Source organism: Lepisma saccharinum, chromosome 11, assembly GCF_977018435.1.
Source record: "Lepisma saccharinum chromosome 11, izLepSacc3.1, whole genome shotgun sequence".
In the NCBI taxonomy this organism is placed as follows: Eukaryota; Metazoa; Arthropoda; class Insecta; order Zygentoma; family Lepismatidae; genus Lepisma; species Lepisma saccharinum.
This window is the reverse complement of record NC_139239.1, coordinates 85,876,387-85,899,978: the sequence shown is the minus strand read 5'-3', so window position 1 is coordinate 85,899,978 and position 23,592 is coordinate 85,876,387. Positions and strand designations below refer to the sequence as shown.

Sequence of the window (23,592 nt, the reverse complement as noted above, 5' to 3'; positions counted from 1 at the left end):
GTTGCGAAGACAAAATTGGCGACCCTAAATATTTTATTTCTTAAGTTTATTAAGTTTAAGTTTATATAATAATATTCTGTGAAATCATGGCAGATAAAACTAAAGAAACGAAGCCTAGGCATTCACGTAGGCTAAAATCTAATGTTGTATGTGAAGGAACCTACTTAAATAGTAGTAATTCTCACGATGGTGACATTTGTGATGTACAGTCAGGTAAGATTGAAGGAGTGACGTGTTGTGATAAGCTCGATAATGACCTGAGGTATGTGCAATGTTTTGATTGCCGTTCGTGGTATCATGTTTCATGTTTGAAGCTTTCCGTCACACATTGGACAATTTATTCTACCACTAAGGAAATATACTGTTATAACAAATGTGATCCCAGTTACGATCCTTATCAATTGCCGGCTTATTTGGAAAGCATAAATCCTAATTTAAATGACATACTAAACAGCATTAGAAGCATACAATTAGCTGTTGTAAGTTCTAACCAAGAACTTAAGCAGTCTAATCAAGAACTTAGGACTCAGTTTGAGCAGTCTAATCAAGAACTTAGGACTCAGTTTGAGCAGTCTAACCAAGAGGTTAAGCAGTCTAATCAAGAACTTAGGACTCAGTTTGGGCAGTCTAACCAAGAACTTAAGCAGTCTAATCAAGAACTTAGGACTCAGTTTGAGCAGTCTAACCAAGAGCTTAAGCAGTCTAATCAGGAACTTATGACTCAGTTTGAGCAGTTTAACCAAGAACTTAAGCAGTCTAATCAAGAACTTAGGACTCAGTTTGAGCAGTCTAACCAAGAACTTAAGCAGTCTAACCAAGAACTTAAGCAGTCTAATCAAGAACTTAGGACTCAGTTTGAACAGTCTAACCAAGAACTTAGATCAGAATTAAACCTGTCTAATGAGAATATTCAGGTTAAATTCGACGTTATATCTTTAAAACAAGCTGAATTATCTAATGCACATACACAGTTATCTTCACAGCTTGATGTTAAATTTGAAGCTGTTAATCATGATATTAGTCATGTTAACAATCGGCTCAATATTTTAATGTCTGAATTTAAGGACAAAATAGATGCGGTAAGTACAGCGTGTTTACAATCAACTACACGTCTTGAATCTGTATTAGATAATAAATGTAGTAATGTTGATGACAAACTATCTGAATTTGAAAATGTACCAGGATTATTGAAAGAACACGTTGTTGATTGTGACGAACATCTAAAGAATGTTAATAACAAGTTTAATTGATTATGATCAAGGTTTAGATAATATCAAATCAAATTATAATTCTAACATTGTTGATCTTATGTCTAGAGTCACTATTTTAGAAAGTAAAAGCAATGTTAATTATGATGTACATAAGCATATTTCTGATTGTACAGAAAAGTTCCAACAGTTTAATTCCCGAATTGAATGTATGGAACAAGGTAGCAAAAACCTTCAATCTGATGGGAAATATTTAACAGCCGAAGTTAATTCTAATGCTGTTATTCTGTTATTACAAATAGTAAAAGTAGAACAAAATCAATTGTTATGGATAATACAGAATCTAATACATCTCAGAATGCAAGAACCCAGTGTGATATTGGACTCAGTACTTCGTCTAGTGGTGTATCAGATGATTCTTCTAAGAAAGTTTCCGGTAACAAGAATGTTACTAACACTCGTGCTCGTAAACATGTCCGTTGGAAGCACAAGAATAATAAATCTGTAAGATCTACCTCTGACGAAACTTCCGTAAAGAAATTCCGAAGTGACGACGCAGAAGGTCTATTCCAAAAACGAGAGTTAGATGCTGAGAAATATAACTACACTGATGCTTGCTATCAACTGTTTGGTACAAATGCACATCCTACTTCTAGTTTTGTGCTTACTGCGAATAATGACAATGTTAGTAATGTACATAATAATCCACATTGTCATCTGGATCAAAGCGTTAAGTCTCCTTGTATGTGGTGTGATTTTAACCCACAAATATCAGAACCTAACCCACAAAATGATTGTGTTTGTAATATTTATCGTGATGCAAGTGTACCATGTTCAGTTTCGAACAATCACGATGATCATCAGTCGTCTGTAAATGGTTCTAGATTGCATGATTATGATAACACAGGGTTAAATGGAGCAAATCATATTTGTTATAATGAACCGTATAGTTCGAGAGGAAAAAGTGATCATCCTATAACTAGAAATACATGCAATGGAGAAGGAAATGTAAGAAGTAGACGTTTAAAATTAAGTGAATTATCTCAATTGCCTAAGTTCTCGGGCAAAATAGAGCAACAATCAGCGAGAGAATATATTGAGCAGCTGGATAATATATTAAATGTTGTAGGAGTGCCAACAGAAATGAAACTGCTAAGTATTCAACAATGCTTCATTGGGAGAGCTGGTTATTGGTTTCGGACTCATAAATATTACTTTAATTCTTATGATCAGTTTGTACAAGAATTCATGAATCAGTTTGCTTCTTCGGAAGTTATCCAATCACAACTCTCCGTATTGAGGAATCGCAAATACGATCCCAGTGTACATGGCAGTTTAGAGACTTTTGCTTTAAAAACTCACTCTAGTTATTGCAATTTGGTTGAAAATCCTCAAGATATAGATGTTGTGCAGTTAATACTTAGCCAATTACCTGATAATATTGCCAATCACATTACTTGTCACGAAATTTGTTCAGTAGATCAACTGACTAGCATGTTAAGAAGGTTAGATGTAATAAAATTTAGTAGAAAGGGGCTTGTTGCTCTTCCTAATGATGACAACGAACGTGAAAATATTCCAAAGGTTTTTAAGAACTCTGAACAAAATAAAGTCAAGTTAAATGTGCGGCAAGTTAATGTTCGACGCTCGAAGACCACTATTGTTTGTACTCAGACTCCAACTAGTAGTGAGGCAGAAGCCAATGCTGTTATCAATCAAGGTTACGAAAATCGGCAGGGAAACGATCTTCGAGGTCGATATTTCAACAATTTTAGGCGAACTTCTAATAATAATGGACATCATGGAAATTTTACTGCACGAAACAATTATAATACCTTCAGATCTAGAAACGGAGGACAATTCCGAAATAATTACAGGCAAAATAATTCTCGTTCACCTACAGGACAATTTAATGATGAAAATTTGCTCAATCAATCACGATTCTATTACATGAATGAAAATCGCAGTGCTAATAATAATACAATACCATATCAGCGTTTTCCTGCAAATTCAAATTCATTAAATTATCAACCTGAAGCAGCAGGTTTAGTATCACAAACTAATTCTGATTCTACAAGAATGGCAAATCGTGAATAAAATACTTCGCAAATAAATCAAGTACAAGGTTCTTTACATTTAACACAAGTTCCCGTGAGATGTTAAATTAAAAGGTTGAGATGATTTACTTCAAGCAAGTTTTTTTTTGTACAAGGTCAAAGGTTTGCTTAAAACGACATCAAGAAATGTATTTATTAATAATTGCACTTTAATTCAAAGAAAGGTGGAATATTTTAATCTATGCATATTCAATGTAACTGATGATGTTGAAACTTATTCCTATTGCTACTGATGTGCTATAAAATGCGAGAATTGTTGCTGCATGCAAGTAAGAATGTGAATGTACATTCTGTTTCTGCGCGATATTGTTTAAGAATTTGTTCAGAGAATAATATACTCTGCATATAAATAATTGATTTATGCCAATGTATTGTATCTAGTAGGAATGAGAAATGTAATTATCCACTAGATTACATATGGTTATTATTTTATTTGAGAATTGATGTGTCTACAAAGTACATGAATAAATGTAGACAATACTTTTATGAAAGGCCATGGATGCCCTGATGATGTGATGATTATCTTCGTCTAACAAGTTTATGTGTGCGCAAATATGTATGATATTTGAAGAAACAGTCGCAGCATTATATTATTACTTGCAACTCAATTGAGTATTCTTGAGGTATTATGACGGTTATTGTCATATGGCATCATAATATTAAAAGAATGTAATGAATGTTGAGAACATTTATATAATCTACTTAAGTCCGTAAACCTGTACAATACGAAGTTCAGAAAATAACGCTAGATGGCACCATTTGTAAGTCATTATAAATTGTAAAATTCTTTAATCACATTGTACGTGAATGTTATTTCGAAGTTAAATTCAAAGTCATGGTTTTGCAAGTGCCTTTATAACAAATTTTAATCTCTTGTTGTTGAAGATCTCATTGTCGTAAAATTTACCGCCAAAAACAGTTTGCTTTCGCTATGCACAAGGACATTTTGATGTGACGGCGGCTGCACGCAAGGACAATTTGCAGTGATGGCGAAAACCTATAAAATTTACAGCGTAATATTCTCCATGCTATCGCATGAATAAAGATAGACAGTTTGTTCAAACGTTTATTACAAAAATATCTTGGACATATGCATCTGCAAGTATTGTGATAATATACAACTATTTTAACTAACAAATTATCCGAGTTAAATCTGTTGTACAAAAAAGACGGTGGTACAGGTTAGAAGAAGAGAAAGAAAAAAAGCGGTTGATTCTGGAAAAAATGGAGCGGAAGAAGCTTGTTGGTGAAGAGAAGGGATAATCTTTTCCCGTAAAATTTTGGTGATCACACATTTGTGAGACAAGAACTGAGTGTTGTTTCCACACCGGTAACGGGTGAGGAACGTCTTCAAGATTTGGAGAATGAAGATGCGTAAGTGATATGTTGAAAATATCGTGCCCAAATAGTCCGCAGAGGGACAACGGCATGGCGTCTTTTCCCGGCTACAGAAGGTAAGCTGTTGTTTTCCAAACTTTTAGCATGAGCTCATGTCGACGCAAATTAGGTAGATCTACCAAAAATTAACAGTGTACAAATATGCATGCATTCGTGTGAGGCGTGTGTTGCAAGATAAATTACACAAAAATCGTGTGCAACGTCATGATGTACATCAACTGACAGGCGACGTTTTCATTAGCTGGTTCGAGCATTCTTTGTTAAAAAAAAAACAAGAATCTTGTATTTTTCTATGATTAATAGTTGAACTGTGTACAGTGTGTTTGTAACTCATTGAGTGTGCATTAAATACCATAAGTGGTAAAGGATTTATGGTAATTTAAATTTTATTCAGAGTGACCTGTGGGGGGGGGGCTTCCTCCAAAACAAAGGAAAAATACTGATTGGGGTTCTCAGTTCTCCTGGAGCGTCATACGAAAATTACTTATACTCAGATGGGGTTTCTGACGTCATATTTTATTTGGGGTAGTTGATCTCCCCCGGCAAATTTCCTCCCACCTGCGCTTTCAGGCGCTGCGAGAGTGACCTGTGGGGGGGCTTCCTCCAAAGTAAGGGATAATACCGGTTGGAGTTCTCAGTTCTCCTGGAGCGTCATAAATAAGATCCATGAGACTCAGGGTGGAGCGTTTGATGCTGGGGTAAGATTAAAATAAATAAGTTTAAACAAATAAGTTTAAACAAGAAGTCAAATAAATAAGTTTAAATAAAAAAAGTCAAAGTAAATAAGTTGGAATTAAGTTCCTTTTGTTGTTTGTTTAAACTTGTCTTATTAAGATAGTTTGGAAGGGGTAATTCAAATTAGTAAAGATTAAGTATAGGAAACGAATATGGGAACTGAACAGGAGCCTGTGACTCTGGACACCTTGCTTTTGTTTATTAAGGAAAGTAATCAGGCGTCCAGAGAAAACACAGAGCTAATGAAATCTGAGTTGATATCTCATACCAATAAATCCATGTTGGAGTTAAAACAAGACACTATGAAGACAAGTGAAGGTCTTCAAGAGCTTGCATTGTCAGTATCCCAGTACAGGATTGAATGCATGAGTAGAGCCGAGAGATTAGAAAAGAAGCATGAGGGGTTGGCTAAAAGACTAGACTCGGAAGTACAGGGTGTGCAGCAGGCAATACAACAGTTAAAATTGGATAATGAAAATAGTTTTAAATTGTTGGAGGAACAGGTTGTGGAGAAAGTGATTGATAGAGTAGTAGTAAGGAAGACTCCGTCGGTTCGGATTGTTGAAAGAAAGAAGGTAGTAAAGGCTGTCAGTGATAGTGACTTAACCGTAGTCAAGAAGGAAGTTTTTTCATCGGTTCAGGGAACTCCGATGGGTTCGTTGTACGGGGTTGAGGATAGTGCTGCAGGGATGAATAGTTTACCGGCTGATATTATGTTAACATTAAGATCGATGGAAAGTTCTTTGGCAAGGTTCAATGGGGTCTTGGATAGGTGGGAGTCAAGGGGCTCTGATCAGGATCTCGTAAAACCAAATGCTGATGGGATCGAAGTAAGGCGAGTTGGTTATCATTACTCGGAGTCGGGGAAGTTAAGGAAGCATGGTGTAGACAAAGCCACTTCTACTGAAGAATCAGATGGAGATTCTGCACTTAGATGTTCAAAATTCAACCACTTCAGGTCCACTCAGCCTGAAAATGTAGATTCCTTAAGTGAGGCGGATAGGTCGGGTGATTGCTATCTGACGTCAAAGAAGAAGAGTTACATTAAGACCAGGCATGGGAAGGCAAAAATGAAAGGGTTGCAAGGATTAGTAGAACCTCAGACAAAGGTAATAAAGGATAATCCGGTACGCTCTAACACTAACGATAATAATAGAAACACTCAAGCGAAAGTCTTTAGTATAAAACCTCAGGACTTAATGAAATTTCCAAAATTCAGTGGGTTAATAACTACAGTAACTCCATCCGAATTCCTGGAGAAGGTTGAGGAGCTGCTAGAGCTTTATGGGGTAGAGGAAGGGCAATACATAAAGTATGTCCCAAAATTGTTAACAGAAAGCGCCAAGCTTTGGTTTGCGGAACGGAAGGATCGCGTTACAACATATGATCTTTTCAAGAAAGAATTCATGAACTACTATGAGAGTTCTAGGTGGAAAAGTTCATGTTTGGCTAAAATTCTGAATGCGCCATATATCAAAACCTCGGAGAAGAGTGTCTTACAGTTTTTCTCAAAAGACTTTAAACTCCTGCGTACGATCCAACCTAAAGCCGAAGAGTCGCAGATTATTGCGCAAATGGGCATTCTTTTACCTTATAAACTAAAAGAGCACTTTGTAATGCAGGACATATCGTCGTTCTCGGAGGCAATTCATGTAATTGAAAACCTTGAGTCGGTAAAGGATGTATCAGTAAAAAGGGATTGGCCTTCTCCTAAGGTAAAGGGTCAAAGGGGCGGAGTAAATATGGTGGCGTTAGGGTCACCTAGCTCTGAAGAAAAGAACCTGGGGGATAACCAATTGCCAAGTAGTCCTCCTTTAGATGGGGATAGGCTGTGGTATAGAAGTCCAAAGTCCAAATCACGCCATTTAAACAAGGTGTCTACATCAAATGACAAGTCGTTGGGAAACGAGTTACCCCTCACGTTGTAGGAGGTGATGTGAGGTCGGTAAATATAGATCCTCCCAAAAGCACAAGTGCTTCGGTGTCTACTAGTACAGGTTCAGATGCATTATCTAAATCTTACTCGTTGTCACCATTGTTAGAAAATAAACAACTAGTAGGGGACAGCATGTTGCTAAGGTTAGCTCAAAATCATACAAGTTGTAGAATTGAATGTGACCAGAGGGGCAACCGCGGCGTAGGATTAACGATCAGTGGTCAAACTGCTGAACAGTTAAACGAAAGACATCGGTCTTGTCAAAAGCTGTCTGACTCGGTAGTTATATTAATTGGGACAAATGATATTCTCAAGTTTAGGTCTGAAGAGGCTATTAAGCAAAGTTTATTGCAGACGTTGGATCTTTTGTCTAAAAGGACAAAGGAAATACATTGGCTAACGATACCTCCACTGGCACGGATTATGCGCGACAAAGGTACCAGTGTGTGGAGAAAGTGGCAGAGCATCAATGAGCTTATCATGTCGTTCCATAATGGAAAAAATGTTAGAGTAGTTGACATTGTGCCTTTGTTCTTCACAGAGCAAAATGAAATTCGGGGTGATTTGTATGAAGAATATTTAGGGAATCCCTCGCGAGGCAAGATCGATAAAATTCACTGGAACAGAGCAAGAATGGCCCGGGTGGTGGACCTTCTTCGAAGTAGGGGTGTATTTAACGTTTTGGGCCGTACTAACTTCAAACAAGCGTCTCAACTCGTGGTTGAAGCTGAGATCCATGCGATCGAAGAATTTCCAGTAAATAGAAAGGAAACGTCGAGGTCGGAAAACCGACAAAGGACCCTTACCAACGGGCAGGGGGTGAGGGCAAATTAAAGTCATCTGCCATATTATTTGTAAATATAGAGGAGGGTATTGATGAGTTTGATCTGGGGGAATCAATAAATTCTATAACGCCAATTAATACTAGTAATCAAAGATGTGGATCTGCAATGATCAATGTTTCTATTATGGGTGAACCGTTCGTAGCCCTCTGTGATAGTGGTGCGGAACTGAGCCTCCTGGCTTACGACACCTGGAAATTGATATCATCGTCGGTCTCGCGGCCTAGGTTGGAGTCGGCGTCAAGTATTAAGTTAATTGATTATTCGGGCACGAAGTCTAAATCGGTAGAGGGTATTACGCGATTGAATGTCAATTTAGGGAGTTATGAATTTTATGTGCAATTTGTGGTTGTCAAAAAACTAAATGTACCCATCATATTAGGATTAGATGTTATATACGGTATACATGGGGAATTGAACTTCGATGTTGAGGCTTTGTTTTACCAAACTCCAAATGGCAGGACACTTTTGAAGTTCACTCCACTTGCTGACATAATGTCTAATGAGCAAGATTTGTCAGTTGCCAACATGTCCTTCGTGGCAGAACCTTCGGAACTTGAGCGATCAAACTTTGAAAATAAAATAAACGCCTCTTTAGATGAAGGTAGAAAATTAGATTCACGTTTGATCGATATACTCTATGACTTCCAGCTGATGTTTACTGATAAACCGGGTTTATGTACCGAATACGTGCATCGGATGGAGGTAGACACAGACGAACCAATCGTGGCGCGAAATTATCCTATCCCATATGCCTATAGGGATAAGGTAAAGCAACAACTGAATGTAATGTTGGCTTGGGGGGTAATTGAACTTTCTGTCTCAGAACATCGTTCGCCTCTGCTAGTTGTGCCAAAACCCAACGGGGATATTCGTCTATGTGTCGATCTGAAGAAAGTAAATTCCCTCGTGAAACCGATGCAACTTGCTCCCATGAGAATTAATGACTTGTTGACGTCGTTCATTGGCTGCAAGTACTTCACCTCACTTGACTTGGGAAATGCGTATTGGCAAGTTCCTCTTCATGAAAGTAGTCGTAAGTATACGGCCTTTGCCTTTGAAGGAATTTTGTACCAATTTAAGAGAGTAGTTTTTGGATCAGTGAATGGCACGGCCATATTTGTTGATGTCATGAATCGGGTCCTTGGATCATTTATGGATTTTGTAGTAGTGTACGTCGATGACATTATTATCCGATCAAAAGACTTCGAATCGCACATGAAGCATGTAGGTTTGGTACTGGAAAGGTTGCAGCGGGCAGGATTTACCTTGAAATTAGGGAAATGCAAGTTTTCCGTACAGGAATTTAAATTTCTGGGATCATAGTCACTACCTGTGGCTTTAAAAAAGATCCTATGTACGTGGAAAGTATAGTCCAGCTACGCAAACCTGAAAACTTGAAACAGCTTCAGCGATTGTTGGGATGTTTTAATTGGTTATCTAAGTATATACCCAATTATGCACTTGTGGCTCACCCTTTATACGAATTGTTGAAACAAAAGACCAAGTGGCATTGGACCATTTAAGCGGATAAAGCGCTCAAGATGTTAAAGGCTTTGGTCGTCCAAGAGGTCACTCTGAGCTATCCCAACTTTGAAAGAACATTTTACATTCAAACAGACGCTTCCCTAATTGGGGTAGGTGGTTACTGTTATCAGCTTATTGACGGTAACGTCAAACCCTTAGGTTTTGTCAGCCGACTGTTGAAGTCCTATGAGAAATCGTACACTTCCACCGAAATAGAAGTATTAGCTATTTTGTACACGATTGATAAATTTTCCTCCTTCCTAAAAGGCAGACAGTTTGTTGTAGTTTCCGACCATAAATCCCTCACTTGGTTAGAATCAGTACATTCTTGGAATGCCAGGCTGACGAGGTGGTTTATCCAAATTCAACAGTATTCTTTTGTTGTTCAATATTGTAAAGGCGTAGACAATATTTTGGCAGACACTCCTAGTAGGAGCTTTCCTGACATTTCTGATTCACAATTTATGATAAATGTATCCGTTGGTGCACAAACAGATGAGGAAGTGTTCACGAAAGAAGAGTTGATAAGTTTACAAAGTCAAGATAACAAGTTATCCGAAATCATTGACAACCTGATGGGAACAGGACAAAAAGTCCAACCTCGTTCGAGATCATGGAGTCAAACGTACTGTATGAGGAATGATGTTCTCTATATCAAGGACTTTCATGATAACGCGCGTTTGAGGATTTGCGTCCCAGTCAAATTAATCGGTAAAATTTTAATAGCTTGTCATGATGATAAAGGACACTTTGGGGTGGCCAAAACTTTAGCTCAAATTTATCGCACGTTCTATTGGAGTGGAATGAAGACTGACATAAAAACACATAAAAAATTGTGATCTGTGTCAGCGAACTAAGCCAAACAAACATCCGTCAAAATTTGTAGCCAGGTCACATTTTACTGATAAGCCTGGAGAGTTATTATTCATCGATTTACAGGGTCCGTTTATAATGGGGCCAAAACGAGAAAGGTTTTTGTTCACTGTGTTAGACGCAGCGACGAGATATTTAGTGGCTTATCCCGTTGTTAACAGCAATGCCTACACGATCGTGAACAAATTATCAAACATTTACTTTGTTCACTTAGGAGTTCCTAAAAGAATAGTCTCAGACAATGGACCTCAGTTCAAATCAAATATATTCAGGAATGCTATGAAATCTTGGGGGGTACAACTGACTTTCACTCCCGTATATCACCCGAGCTCAAATTTAGTTGAGCGTTACCATTCAGAATTAAATCGTTTAATGAGGTTGCTCTGTTCTTCGAATCATACCAAGTGGCCAGAGAAGGTGCCGGAAGCATTGAAATTGTTGAATAGATCTGTTCCGTCACAGACAGGTTATTCTCCGGCTGAGTTAAGACTAAACATGCCTATGCGTCTGGTTGACATGTCGTCTGTAGTTGCCCAGGATACTAATGTCACATGGGATGACAAATTGGTAATGGCCAATCTGACTAGTCACCAAAAAAGGCGGGGTAAGTTGATAAAGTTTAATGCCAAGGAGAATGTTAAACCAGTGATTAAAGAGGGCGCCTTGGTCTTTGTAAAAAATCAAACGTTGAGCGGTTTGGGGGATAAAGTGATTAAAAAATATTGTGAACTCTTTCTTGGTCCATATCTTTGTGTAAAAAACAACAAAGATTCTACGCTATCGTTGATTGATTGTGTCACAGGGGAACAAATAGTTGGCCAATCCATTCAGAACTGTAAATTGTGGAATTGCTCAGAGGACAAGTTGGTGGTTTGGAAGAATAACTTGAGGGGTTTGAATTTAGACAATGTGGAGCAGTGGCTGAAGCAACTTGAGGTTGCTGATGAGCGAGAAGCTTCCGGCAAGGGGAATCAAAGTAAGGTTGTGGGAAGAGAGGATTAAGGTTTTGTAAAGTCTCGTGTGGGTTAAGTGTGAATTAGTCTGCGGCGGGCCAGAAGGTCAAGTGGATGTAATTCTGCGGCGAACCAGCATACGAGATCAAAAACCTGAGATTTTCCTTCATTCTTTCAAATATGTTGAAATATATTCACAATCCAAATACGCCCCAGGGAGTCTTCCTTTCTAAAACAAATGGCACTTTATAACGTTCATAAGTCTCTGATGGAATGCGACTTTTCAGGAATAAAATTCGGTATAGCGTGGCGGGGGCCTGAAGCGTAAAGTGATCCTGTACTGGAATGTTGGGCACCTGTTGCAAGGCTCGGTGTTTCTTCTTCATGTAGAATAAAAGAATCATCCAGAAGATGATTAGAATTGTATATAGTGTATATAAGTGTAATGAATCTGTAACTATGTGACTGTTTAAGAACAAGTATATGTATTTATGATTAGTCAAATAGTATTGACCAAACCTAATAATTGATAATATGTTACTGGTCTTTGGCAAGGGTTAGCCCCTGTTGGGCGCCAAATATGACGGTTATTGTCATATGGCATCATAATATTAAAATAATGTAATGAATGTTGAGAACATTTAAATAATCTACTTAAGTCCGTAAACCGGTACAATACGAAGTTCAGAAAATAACGCTAGATGGCACCATTTGTAAGTCATTATAAATTGTAAAATTCTTTAATCACATTGTACGTGAATGTTATTTCGAAGTTAAATTCAAAGTCATGGTTTTGCAAGTGCCTTTATAACAAATTTTAATCTCTTGTTGTTGAAGATCTCATTGTCGTAAAATTTACCGCCAAAAACAGTTTGCTTTCGCTATGCACAAGGACATTTTGATGTGACGGCGGCTGCACGCAAGGACAATTTGCAGTGATGGCGAAAACCTATAAAATTTACAGCGTAATATTCTCCATGCTATCGCATGAATAAAGATAGACAGTTTGTTCAAACGTTTATTACAAAAATATCTTGGACATATGCATCTGCAAGTATTGTGATAATATACAACTATTTTAACTAACAAATTATCCGAGTTAAATCTGTTGTACAAAAAAGACGGTGGTACAGGTTAGAAGAAGAGAAAGAAAAAAAGCGGTTGATTCTGGAAAAAATGGAGCGGAAGAAGCTTGTTGGTGAAGAGAAGGGATAATCTTTTCCCGTAAAATTTTGGTGATCACACATTTGTGAGACAAGAACTGAGTGTTGTTTCCACACCGGTAACGGGTGAGGAACGTCTTCAAGATTTGGAGAATGAAGATGCGTAAGTGATATGTTGAAAATATCGTGCCCAAATAGTCCGCAGAGGGACAACGGCATGGCGTCTTTTCCCGGCTACAGAAGGTAAGCTGTTGTTTTCCAAACTTTTAGCATGAGCTCATGTCGACGCAAATTAGGTAGATCTACCAAAAATTAACAGTGTACAAATATGCATGCATTCGTGTGAGGCGTGTGTTGCAAGATAAATTACACAAAAATCGTGTGCAACGTCATGATGTACATCAACTGACAGGCGACGTTTTCATTAGCTGGTTCGAGCATTCTTTGTTAAACAAAAACAAGAATCTTGTATTTTTCTATGATTAATAGTTGAACTGTGTACAGTGTGTTTGTAACTCATTGAGAGTGCATTAAATACCATAAGTGGTAAAGGATTTATGGTAATTTAAATTTTATTCAGAGTGACCTGTGGGGGGGGGGGCTTCCTCCAAAACAAAGGAAAAATACTGATTGGGGTTCTCAGTTCTCCTGGAGCGTCATACGAAAATTACTTATACTCAGATGGGGTTTCTGACGTCATATTTTATTTGGGGTAGTTGATCTCCCCCGGCAAATTTCCTCCCACCTGCGCTTTCAGGCGCTGCGAGAGTGACCTGTGGGGGGGCTTCCTCCAAAGTAAGGGATAATACCGGTTGGAGTTCTCAGTTCTCCTGGAGCGTCATAAATAAGATCCATGAGACTCAGGGTGGAGCGTTTGATGCTGGGGTAAGATTAAAATAAATAAGTTTAAACAAATAAGTTTAAACAAGAAGTCAAATAAATAAGTTTAAATAAAAAAAGTCAAAGTAAATAAGTTGGAATTAAGTTCCTTTTGTTGTTTGTTTAAACTTGTCTTATTAAGATAGTTTGGAAGGGGTAATTCAAATTAGTAAAGATTAAGTATAGGAAACGAATATGGGAACTGAACAGGAGCCTGTGACTCTGGACACCTTGCTTTTGTTTATTAAGGAAAGTAATCAGGCGTCCAGAGAAAACACAGAGCTAATGAAATCTGAGTTGATATCTCATACCAATAAATCCATGTTGGAGTTAAAACAAGACACTATGAAGACAAGTGAAGGTCTTCAAGAGCTTGCATTGTCAGTATCCCAGTACAGGATTGAATGCATGAGTAGAGCCGAGAGATTAGAAAAGAAGCATGAGGGGTTGGCTAAAAGACTAGACTCGGAAGTACAGGGTGTGCAGCAGGCAATACAACAGTTAAAATTGGATAATGAAAATAGTTTTAAATTGTTGGAGGAACAGGTTGTGGAGAAAGTGATTGATAGAGTAGTAGTAAGGAAGACTCCGTCGGTTCGGATTGTTGAAAGAAAGAAGGTAGTAAAGGCTGTCAGTGATAGTGACTTAACCGTAGTCAAGAAGGAAGTTTTTTCATCGGTTCAGGGAACTCCGATGGGTTCGTTGTACGGGGTTGAGGATAGTGCTGCAGGGATGAATAGTTTACCGGCTGATATTATGTTAACATTAAGATCGATGGAAAGTTCTTTGGCAAGGTTCAATGGGGTCTTGGATAGGTGGGAGTCAAGGGGCTCTGATCAGGATCTCGTAAAACCAAATGCTGATGGGATCGAAGTAAGGCGAGTTGGTTATCATTACTCGGAGTCGGGGAAGTTAAGGAAGCATGGTGTAGACAAAGCCACTTCTACTGAAGAATCAGATGGAGATTCTGCACTTAGATGTTCAAAATTCAACCACTTCAGGTCCACTCAGCCTGAAAATGTAGATTCCTTAAGTGAGGCGGATAGGTCGGGTGATTGCTATCTGACGTCAAAGAAGAAGAGTTACATTAAGACCAGGCATGGGAAGGCAAAAATGAAAGGGTTGCAAGGATTAGTAGAACCTCAGACAAAGGTAATAAAGGATAATCCGGTACGCTCTAACACTAACGATAATAATAGAAACACTCAAGCGAAAGTCTTTAGTATAAAACCTCAGGACTTAATGAAATTTCCAAAATTCAGTGGGTTAATAACTACAGTAACTCCATCCGAATTCCTGGAGAAGGTTGAGGAGCTGCTAGAGCTTTATGGGGTAGAGGAAGGGCAATACATAAAGTATGTCCCAAAATTGTTAACAGAAAGCGCCAAGCTTTGGTTTGCGGAACGGAAGGATCGCGTTACAACATATGATCTTTTCAAGAAAGAATTCATAAACTACTATGAGAGTTCTAGGTGGAAAAGTTCATGTTTGGCTAAAATTCTGAATGCGCCATATATCAAAACCTCGGAGAAGAGTGTCTTACAGTTTTTCTCAAAAGACTTTAAACTCCTGCGTACGATCCAACCTAAAGCCGAAGAGTCGCAGATTATTGCGCAAATGGGCATTCTTTTACCTTATAAACTAAAAGAGCACTTTGTAATGCAGGACATATCGTCGTTCTCGGAGGCAATTCATGTAATTGAAAACCTTGAGTCGCTAAAGGATGTATCAGTAAAAAGGGATTGCCCTTCTTCTCCTAAGGTAAAGGGTCAAAGGGGCGGAGTAAATATGGTGGCGTTAGGGTCACCTAGCTCTGAAGAAAAGAACCTGGGGGATAACCAATTGCCAAGTAGTCCTCCTTTAGATGGGGATAGGCTGTGGTATAGAAGTCGGTAAATATAGATCCTCCCAAAAGCACAAGTGCTTCGGTGTCTACTAGTACAGGTTCAGATGCATTATCTAAATCTTACTCGTTGTCACCATTGTTAGAAAATAAACAACTAGTAGGGGACAGCATGTTGCTAAGGTTAGCTCAAAATCATACAAGTTGTAGAATTGAATGTGACCAGAGGGGCAACCGCGGCGTAGGATTAACGATCAGTGGTCAAACTGCTGAACAGTTAAACGAAAGACATCGGTCTTGTCAAAAGCTGTCTGACTCGGTAGTTATATTAATTGGGACAAATGATATTCTCAAGTTTAGGTCTGAAGAGGCTATTAAGCAAAGTTTATTGCAGACGTTGGATCTTTTGTCTAAAAGGACAAAGGAAATACATTGGCTAACGATACCTCCACTGGCACGGATTATGCGCGACAAAGGTACCAGTGTGTGGAGAAAGTGGCAGAGCATCAATGAGCTTATCATGTCGTTCCATAATGGAAAAAATGTTAGAGTAGTTGACATTGTGCCTTTGTTCTTCACAGAGCAAAATGAAATTCGGGGTGATTTGTATGAAGAATATTTAGGGAATCCCTCGCGAGGCAAGATCGATAAAATTCACTGGAACAGAGCAAGAATGGCCCGGGTGGTGGACCTTCTTCGAAGTAGGGGTGTATTTAACGTTTTGGGCCGTACTAACTTCAAACAAGCGTCTCAACTCGTGGTTGAAGCTGAGATCCATGCGATCGAAGAATTTCCAGTAAATAGAAAGGAAACGTCGAGGTCGGAAAACCGACAAAGGACCCTTACCAACGGGCAGGGGGTGAGGGCAAATTAAAGTCATCTGCCATATTATTTGTAAATATAGAGGAGGGTATTGATGAGTTTGATCTGGGGGAATCAATAAATTCTATAACGCCAATTAATACTAGTAATCAAAGATGTGGATCTGCAATGATCAATGTTTCTATTATGGGTGAACCGTTCGTAGCCCTCTGTGATAGTGGTGCGGAACTGAGCCTCCTGGCTTACGACACCTGGAAATTGATATCATCGTCGGTCTCGCGGCCTAGGTTGGAGTCGGCGTCAAGTATTAAGTTAATTGATTATTCGGGCACGAAGTCTAAATCGGTAGAGGGTATTACGCGATTGAATGTCAATTTAGGGAGTTATGAATTTTATGTGCAATTTGTGGTTGTCAAAAAACTAAATGTACCCATCATATTAGGATTAGATGTTATATACGGTATACATGGGGAATTGAACTTCGATGTTGAGGCTTTGTTTTACCAAACTCCAAATGGCAGGACACTTTTGAAGTTCACTCCACTTGCTGACATAATGTCTAATGAGCAAGATTTGTCAGTTGCCAACATGTCCTTCGTGGCAGAACCTTCGGAACTTGAGCGATCAAACTTTGAAAATAAAATAAACGCCTCTTTAGATGAAGGTAGAAAATTAGATTCACGTTTGATCGATATACTCTATGACTTCCAGCTGATGTTTACTGATAAACCGGGTTTATGTACCGAATACGTGCATCGGATGGAGGTAGACACAGACGAACCAATCGTGGCGCGAAATTATCCTATCCCATATGCCTATAGGGATAAGGTAAAGCAACAACTGAATGTAATGTTGGCTTGGGGGGTAATTGAACTTTCTGTCTCAGAACATCGTTCGCCTCTGCTAGTTGTGCCAAAACCCAACGGGGATATTCGTCTATGTGTCGATCTGAAGAAAGTAAATTCCCTCGTGAAACCGATGCAACTTGCTCCCATGAGAATTAATGACTTGTTGACGTCGTTCATTGGCTGCAAGTACTTCACCTCACTTGACTTGGGAAATGCGTATTGGCAAGTTCCTCTTCATGAAAGTAGTCGTAAGTATACGGCCTTTGCCTTTGAAGGAATTTTGTACCAATTTAAGAGAGTAGTTTTTGGATCAGTGAATGGCACGGCCATATTTGTTGATGTCATGAATCGGGTCCTTGGATCATTTATGGATTTTGTAGTAGTGTACGTCGATGACATTATTATCCGATCAAAAGACTTCGAATCGCACATGAAGCATGTAGGTTTGGTACTGGAAAGGTTGCAGCGGGCAGGATTTACCTTGAAATTAGGGAAATGCAAGTTTTCCGTACAGGAATTTAAATTTCTGGGATCATAGTCACTACCTGTGGCTTTAAAAAAGATCCTATGTACGTGGAAAGTATAGTCCAGCTACGCAAACCTGAAAACTTGAAACAGCTTCAGCGATTGTTGGGATGTTTTAATTGGTTATCTAAGTATATACCCAATTATGCACTTGTGGCTCACCCTTTATACGAATTGTTGAAACAAAAGACCAAGTGGCATTGGACCATTTAAGCGGATAAAGCGCTCAAGATGTTAAAGGCTTTGGTCGTCCAAGAGGTCACTCTGAGCTATCCCAACTTTGAAAGAACATTTTACATTCAAACAGACGCTTCCCTAATTGGGGTAGGTGGTTACTGTTATCAGCTTATTGACGGTAACGTCAAACCCTTAGGTTTTGTCAGCCGACTGTTGAAGTCCTATGAGAAATCGTACACTTCCACCGAAATAGAAGTATTAGCTATTTTGTACACGATTGATAAATTTTCCTCCTTCCTAAAAGGCAGACAGTTTGTTGTAGTTTCCGACCATAAATCCCTCACTTGGTTAGAATCAGTACATTCTTGGAATGCCAGGCTGACGAGGTGGTTTATCCAAATTCAACAGTATTCTTTTGTTGTTCAATATTGTAAAGGCGTAGACAATATTTTGGCAGACACTCTTAGTAGGAGCTTTCCTGACATTTCTGATTCACAATTTATGATAAATGTATCCGTTGGTGCACAAACAGATGAGGAAGTGTTCACGAAAGAAGAGTTGATAAGTTTACAAAGTCAAGATAACAAGTTATCCGAAATCATTGACAACCTGATGGGAACAGGACAAAAAGTCCAACCTCGTTCGAGATCATGGAGTCAAACGTACTGTATGAGGAATGATGTTCTCTATATCAAGAACTTTCATGATAACGCGCGTTTGAGGATTTGCGTCCCAGTCAAATTAATCGGTAAAATTTTAATAGCTTGTCATGATGATAAAGGACACTTTGGGGTGGCCAAAACTTTAGCTCAAATTTATCGCACGTTCTATTGGAGTGGAATGAAGACTGACATAAAAACACATAAAAAATTGTGATCTGTGTCAGCGAACTAAGCCAAACAAACATCCGTCAAAATTTGTAGCCAGGTCACATTTTACTGATAAGCCTGGAGAGTTATTATTCATCGATTTACAGGGTCCGTTTATAATGGGGCCAAAACGAGAAAGGTTTTTGTTCACTGTGTTAGACGCAGCGACGAGATATTTAGTGGCTTATCCCGTTGTTAACAGCAATGCCTACACGATCGTGAACAAATTATCAAACATTTACTTTGTTCACTTAGGAGTTCCTAAAAGAATAGTCTCAGACAATGGACCTCAGTTCAAATCAAATATATTCAGGAATGCTATGAAATCTTGGGGGGTACAACTGACTTTCACTCCCGTATATCACCCGAGCTCAAATTTAGTTGAGCGTTACCATTCAGAATTAAATCGTTTAATGAGGTTGCTCTGTTCTTCGAATCATACCAAGTGGCCAGAGAAGGTGCCGGAAGCATTGAAATTGTTGAATAGATCTGTTCCGTCACAGACAGGTTATTCTCCGGCTGAGTTAAGACTAAACATGCCTATGCGTCTGGTTGACATGTCGTCTGTAGTTGCCCAGGATACTAATGTCACATGGGATGACAAATTGGTAATGGCCAATCTGACTAGTCACCAAAAAAGGCGGGGTAAGTTGATAAAGTTTAATGCCAAGGAGAATGTTAAACCAGTGATTAAAGAGGGCGCCTTGGTCTTTGTAAAAAATCAAACGTTGAGCGGTTTGGGGGATAAAGTGATTAAAAAATATTGTGAACTCTTTCTTGGTCCATATCTTTGTGTAAAAAACAACAAAGATTCTACGCTATCGTTGATTGATTGTGTCACAGGGGAACAAATAGTTGGCCAATCCATTCAGAACTGTAAATTGTGGAATTGCTCAGAGGACAAGTTGGTGGTTTGGAAGAATAACTTGAGGGGTTTGAATTTAGACAATGTGGAGCAGTGGCTGAAGCAACTTGAGGTTGCTGATGAGCGAGAAGCTTCCGGCAAGGGGAATCAAAGTAAGGTTGTGGGAAGAGAGGATTAAGGTTTTGTAAAGTCTCGTGTGGGTTAAGTGTGAATTAGTCTGCGGCGGGCCAAAAGGTCAAGTGGATGTAATTCTGCGGCGAACCAGCATACGAGATCAAAAACCTGAGATTTTCCTTCATTCTTTCAAATATGTTGAAATATATTCACAATCCAAATACGCCCCAGGGAGTCTTCCTTTCTAAAACAAATGGCACTTTATAACGTTCATAAGTCTCTGATGGAATGCGACTTTTCAGGAATAAAATTCGGTATAGCGTGGCGGGGGCCTGAAGCGTAAAGTGATCCTGTACTGGAATGTTGGGCACCTGTTGCAAGGCTCGGTGTTTCTTCTTCATGTAGAATAAAAGAATCATCCAGAAGATGATTAGAATTGTATATAGTGTATATAAGTGTAATGAATCTGTAACTATGTGACTGTTTAAGAACAAGTATATGTATTTATGATTAGTCAAATAGTATTGACCAAACCTAATAATTGATAATATGTTACTGGTCTTTGGCAAGGGTTAGCCCCTGTTGGGCGCCAAATATGACGGTTATTGTCATATGGCATCATAATATTAAAATAATGTAATGAATGTTGAGAACATTTAAATAATCTACTTAAGTCCGTAAACCGGTACAATACGAAGTTCAGAAAATAACGCTAGATGGCACCATTTGTAAGTCATTATAAATTGTAAAATTCTTTAATCACATTGTACGTGAATGTTATTTCGAAGTTAAATTCAAAGTCATGGTTTTGCAAGTGCCTTTATAACAAATTTTAATCTCTTGTTGTTGAAGATCTCATTGTCGTAAAATTTACCGCCAAAAACAGTTTGCTTTCGCTATGCACAAGGACATTTTGATGTGACGGCGGCTGCACGCAAGGACAATTTGCAGTGATGGCGAAAACCTATAAAATTTACAGCGTAATATTCTCCATGCTATCGCATGAATAAAGATAGACAGTTTGTTCAAACGTTTATTACAAAAATATCTTGGACATATGCATCTGCAAGTATTGTGATAATATACAACTATTTTAACTAACAAATTATCCGAGTTAAATCTGTTGTACAAAAAAGACGGTGGTACAGGTTAGAAGAAGAGAAAGAAAAAAAGCGGTTGATTCTGGAAAAAATGGAGCGGAAGAAGCTTGTTGGTGAAGAGAAGGGATAATCTTTTCCCGTAAAATTTTGGTGATCACACATTTGTGAGACAAGAACTGAGTGTTGTTTCCACACCGGTAACGGGTGAGGAACGTCTTCAAGATTTGGAGAATGAAGATGCGTAAGTGATATGTTGAAAATATCGTGCCCAAATAGTCCGCAGAGGGACAACGGCATGGCGTCTTTTCCCGGCTACAGAAGGTAAGCTGTTGTTTTCCAAACTTTTAGCATGAGCTCATGTCGACGCAAATTAGGTAGATCTACCAAAAATTAACAGTGTACAAATATGCATGCATTCGTGTGAGGCGTGTGTTGCAAGATAAATTACACAAAAATCGTGTGCAACGTCATGATGTACATCAACTGACAGGCGACGTTTTCATTAGCTGGTTCGAGCATTCTTTGTTAAAAAAAAAACAAGAATCTTGTATTTTTCTATGATTAATAGTTGAACTGTGTACAGTGTGTTTGTAACTCATTGAGTGTGCATTAAATACCATAAGTGGTAAAGGATTTATGGTAATTTAAATTTTATTCAGAGTGACCTGTGGGGGGGGGGGCTTCCTCCAAAACAAAGGAAAAATACTGATTGGGGTTCTCAGTTCTCCTGGAGCGTCATACGAAAATTACTTATACTCAGATGGGGTTTCTGACGTCATATTTTATTTGGGGTAGTTGATCTCCCCCGGCAAATTTCCTCCCACCTGCGCTTTCAGGCGCTGCGAGAGTGACCTGTGGGGGGGCTTCCTCCAAAGTAAGGGATAATACCGGTTGGAGTTCTCAGTTCTCCTGGAGCGTCATAGTATTCGTTCAAGGAAATAAGTAATCATGTAGATATATATGAATAATTACGGAGTTTCCAACTGAGATAGTGATTTATAAGATATAGAAGAAGGAATGAACTAAGTGTATGTTTTGCATTTCTTGATTGTCGTGTATTAGTTACATCTATAAATTACGATTGCTGAAGAAATTATCCAAGATTTAGTGAAGAAGTGAAGTAAGAAGGTTTGAAGATTTTGAGAGAGATATCGGACAATGAGAAGCTATAAATACAATTGGAGATGTAATAATTTATGTTAATGATTGTTTCCATTCAAGAATATTGTTCTTTCGTTTAGTGTACTGAATGAATGGAATTACAACAAAGTGCGATACAAAATGTGTCAGTCAAGTTTGATTCATGGAGTTCATAATGAACTGAATTAATATTGTTCAATAAAAGGAATTTATGTTGTAATTTAAAAATGCAATGTTCATAAGTTTGCAACTAAATGTGTTTAAAATTTTCGATATTTACAGAACTAAAATAAGTCGAAAATTTTCACCCGGAAGGGGTGCGTATTGTGACTGACCCAAAGATGTTCGTTTATTTCATTTATTATGTTTTGTTTAATTTTGTGCTTAATACGCACGATGATATATCTATGTTATCAATTTCTGTTTTGTTATATTTTGGAAAACGTTGTTGCATTAATATGATGTATAATTAATTATTATCACATTCTTTATAATGTAAAATTACGATGTATACATTTATATATACATTTTTGACCATAGCAACGATAAAGAAACAAAACACAGTAGATCAATAAGTGATAAAATATATGGACATTTTAAAATAGTGACGTCCGAGTTTCATTGAATTTATCAAAATCCTAATTGCAATTTGGTAAAGTGAATACTAGGATGCTTCGTTGAAGTTCAAGTAAAAGGCTTGCTTCAGGTACGATTACCCCCTCTTCCTCAATTAGGTTAGTTCCTTTTTTAGTGACACCATATTCCGACATTAGTTTAGGGGGTGAATTATTCCTGGTGAATTTTTGCCCAGGGGGTAAACCATCCCTAGGTACGGCTGCCCCCCTCTCACTCAATTCCGATAAAGGCGAAGGGATTTCCTAGGGATTAAATACCGGGAGTAATAATTCCCTAGTAATGTATTACTCCCATGTACGCTATTCTCTCTTTGATGTTTCCGTGGGGGTAAACCATTCCTTGGGAATTATTACCGGTGGGGTAAAAATCCTCGGGCGTAGTCCAATCCTGCGACACCGGCCGGCGATAAGAGCCAGCGCACATTAAATGAGAACACTGCGCCGTTTCTCCATAGAGCCGTTGTGCCTTCACGATGTGAAAACTACTAAATAATATTATTTTCCTGGCGCCGTCACTCAGACTAGCGTGTCGGGCAACGAGAGCACGTCTGTCGGCAAACTGGATGCAACATCCGAGTAACCAAATTGACAGTGAGACTCACTGTATAAATATAATAGTGTCGTCAATATAAATAGTCCTCAAAGTTAATTATTAAAAAAGACAAAGCACTTGATATCAGGTTATATGCAAATCCAAACTTTGTAGGAGTAACTGGTGTCTCTTACCAAAATTCATCCGCTAGAGATCTCAGCTGATGGCGCCAAGCGTACCAGAATTCTGGAAACCCATGAAGCAGTATCAGAAGTGGCTTTGATCTGTCACCATTCTCCACGTAATGCAATTTAATGCTCTGAAAAGTATAAACGAAATTAAATTAATGTTACAGATTTACACAAATCACTTTTCGAATAAGAATTCTTACACCAAAGTTTACAAACTTATAATGTATACCTACTTTATATCGATAAAACTATCAAATGAGTGGATTCCTAAATTTTCGGTGGGAAGTATAAACTAAACAA

The 23,592-nt window shown here is 38.4% G+C and overlaps 1 protein-coding gene across 1 annotated transcript in view; it reads right to left on the bottom strand.

Moving 5' to 3' along the window:
* The window catches only part of LOC145995344 (epoxide hydrolase 4-like), a 106,705-nt gene that overhangs the window by 54,671 nt on the left and 28,442 nt on the right, over positions 1–23,592 (bottom strand). The window contains exon 2 of the mRNA XM_083131955.1: positions 23,296–23,420. Within this exon, the coding sequence (XP_082988081.1) occupies positions 23,296–23,420 (125 nt within the window). The remainder of the gene's footprint in view (positions 1–23,295; positions 23,421–23,592) is intronic.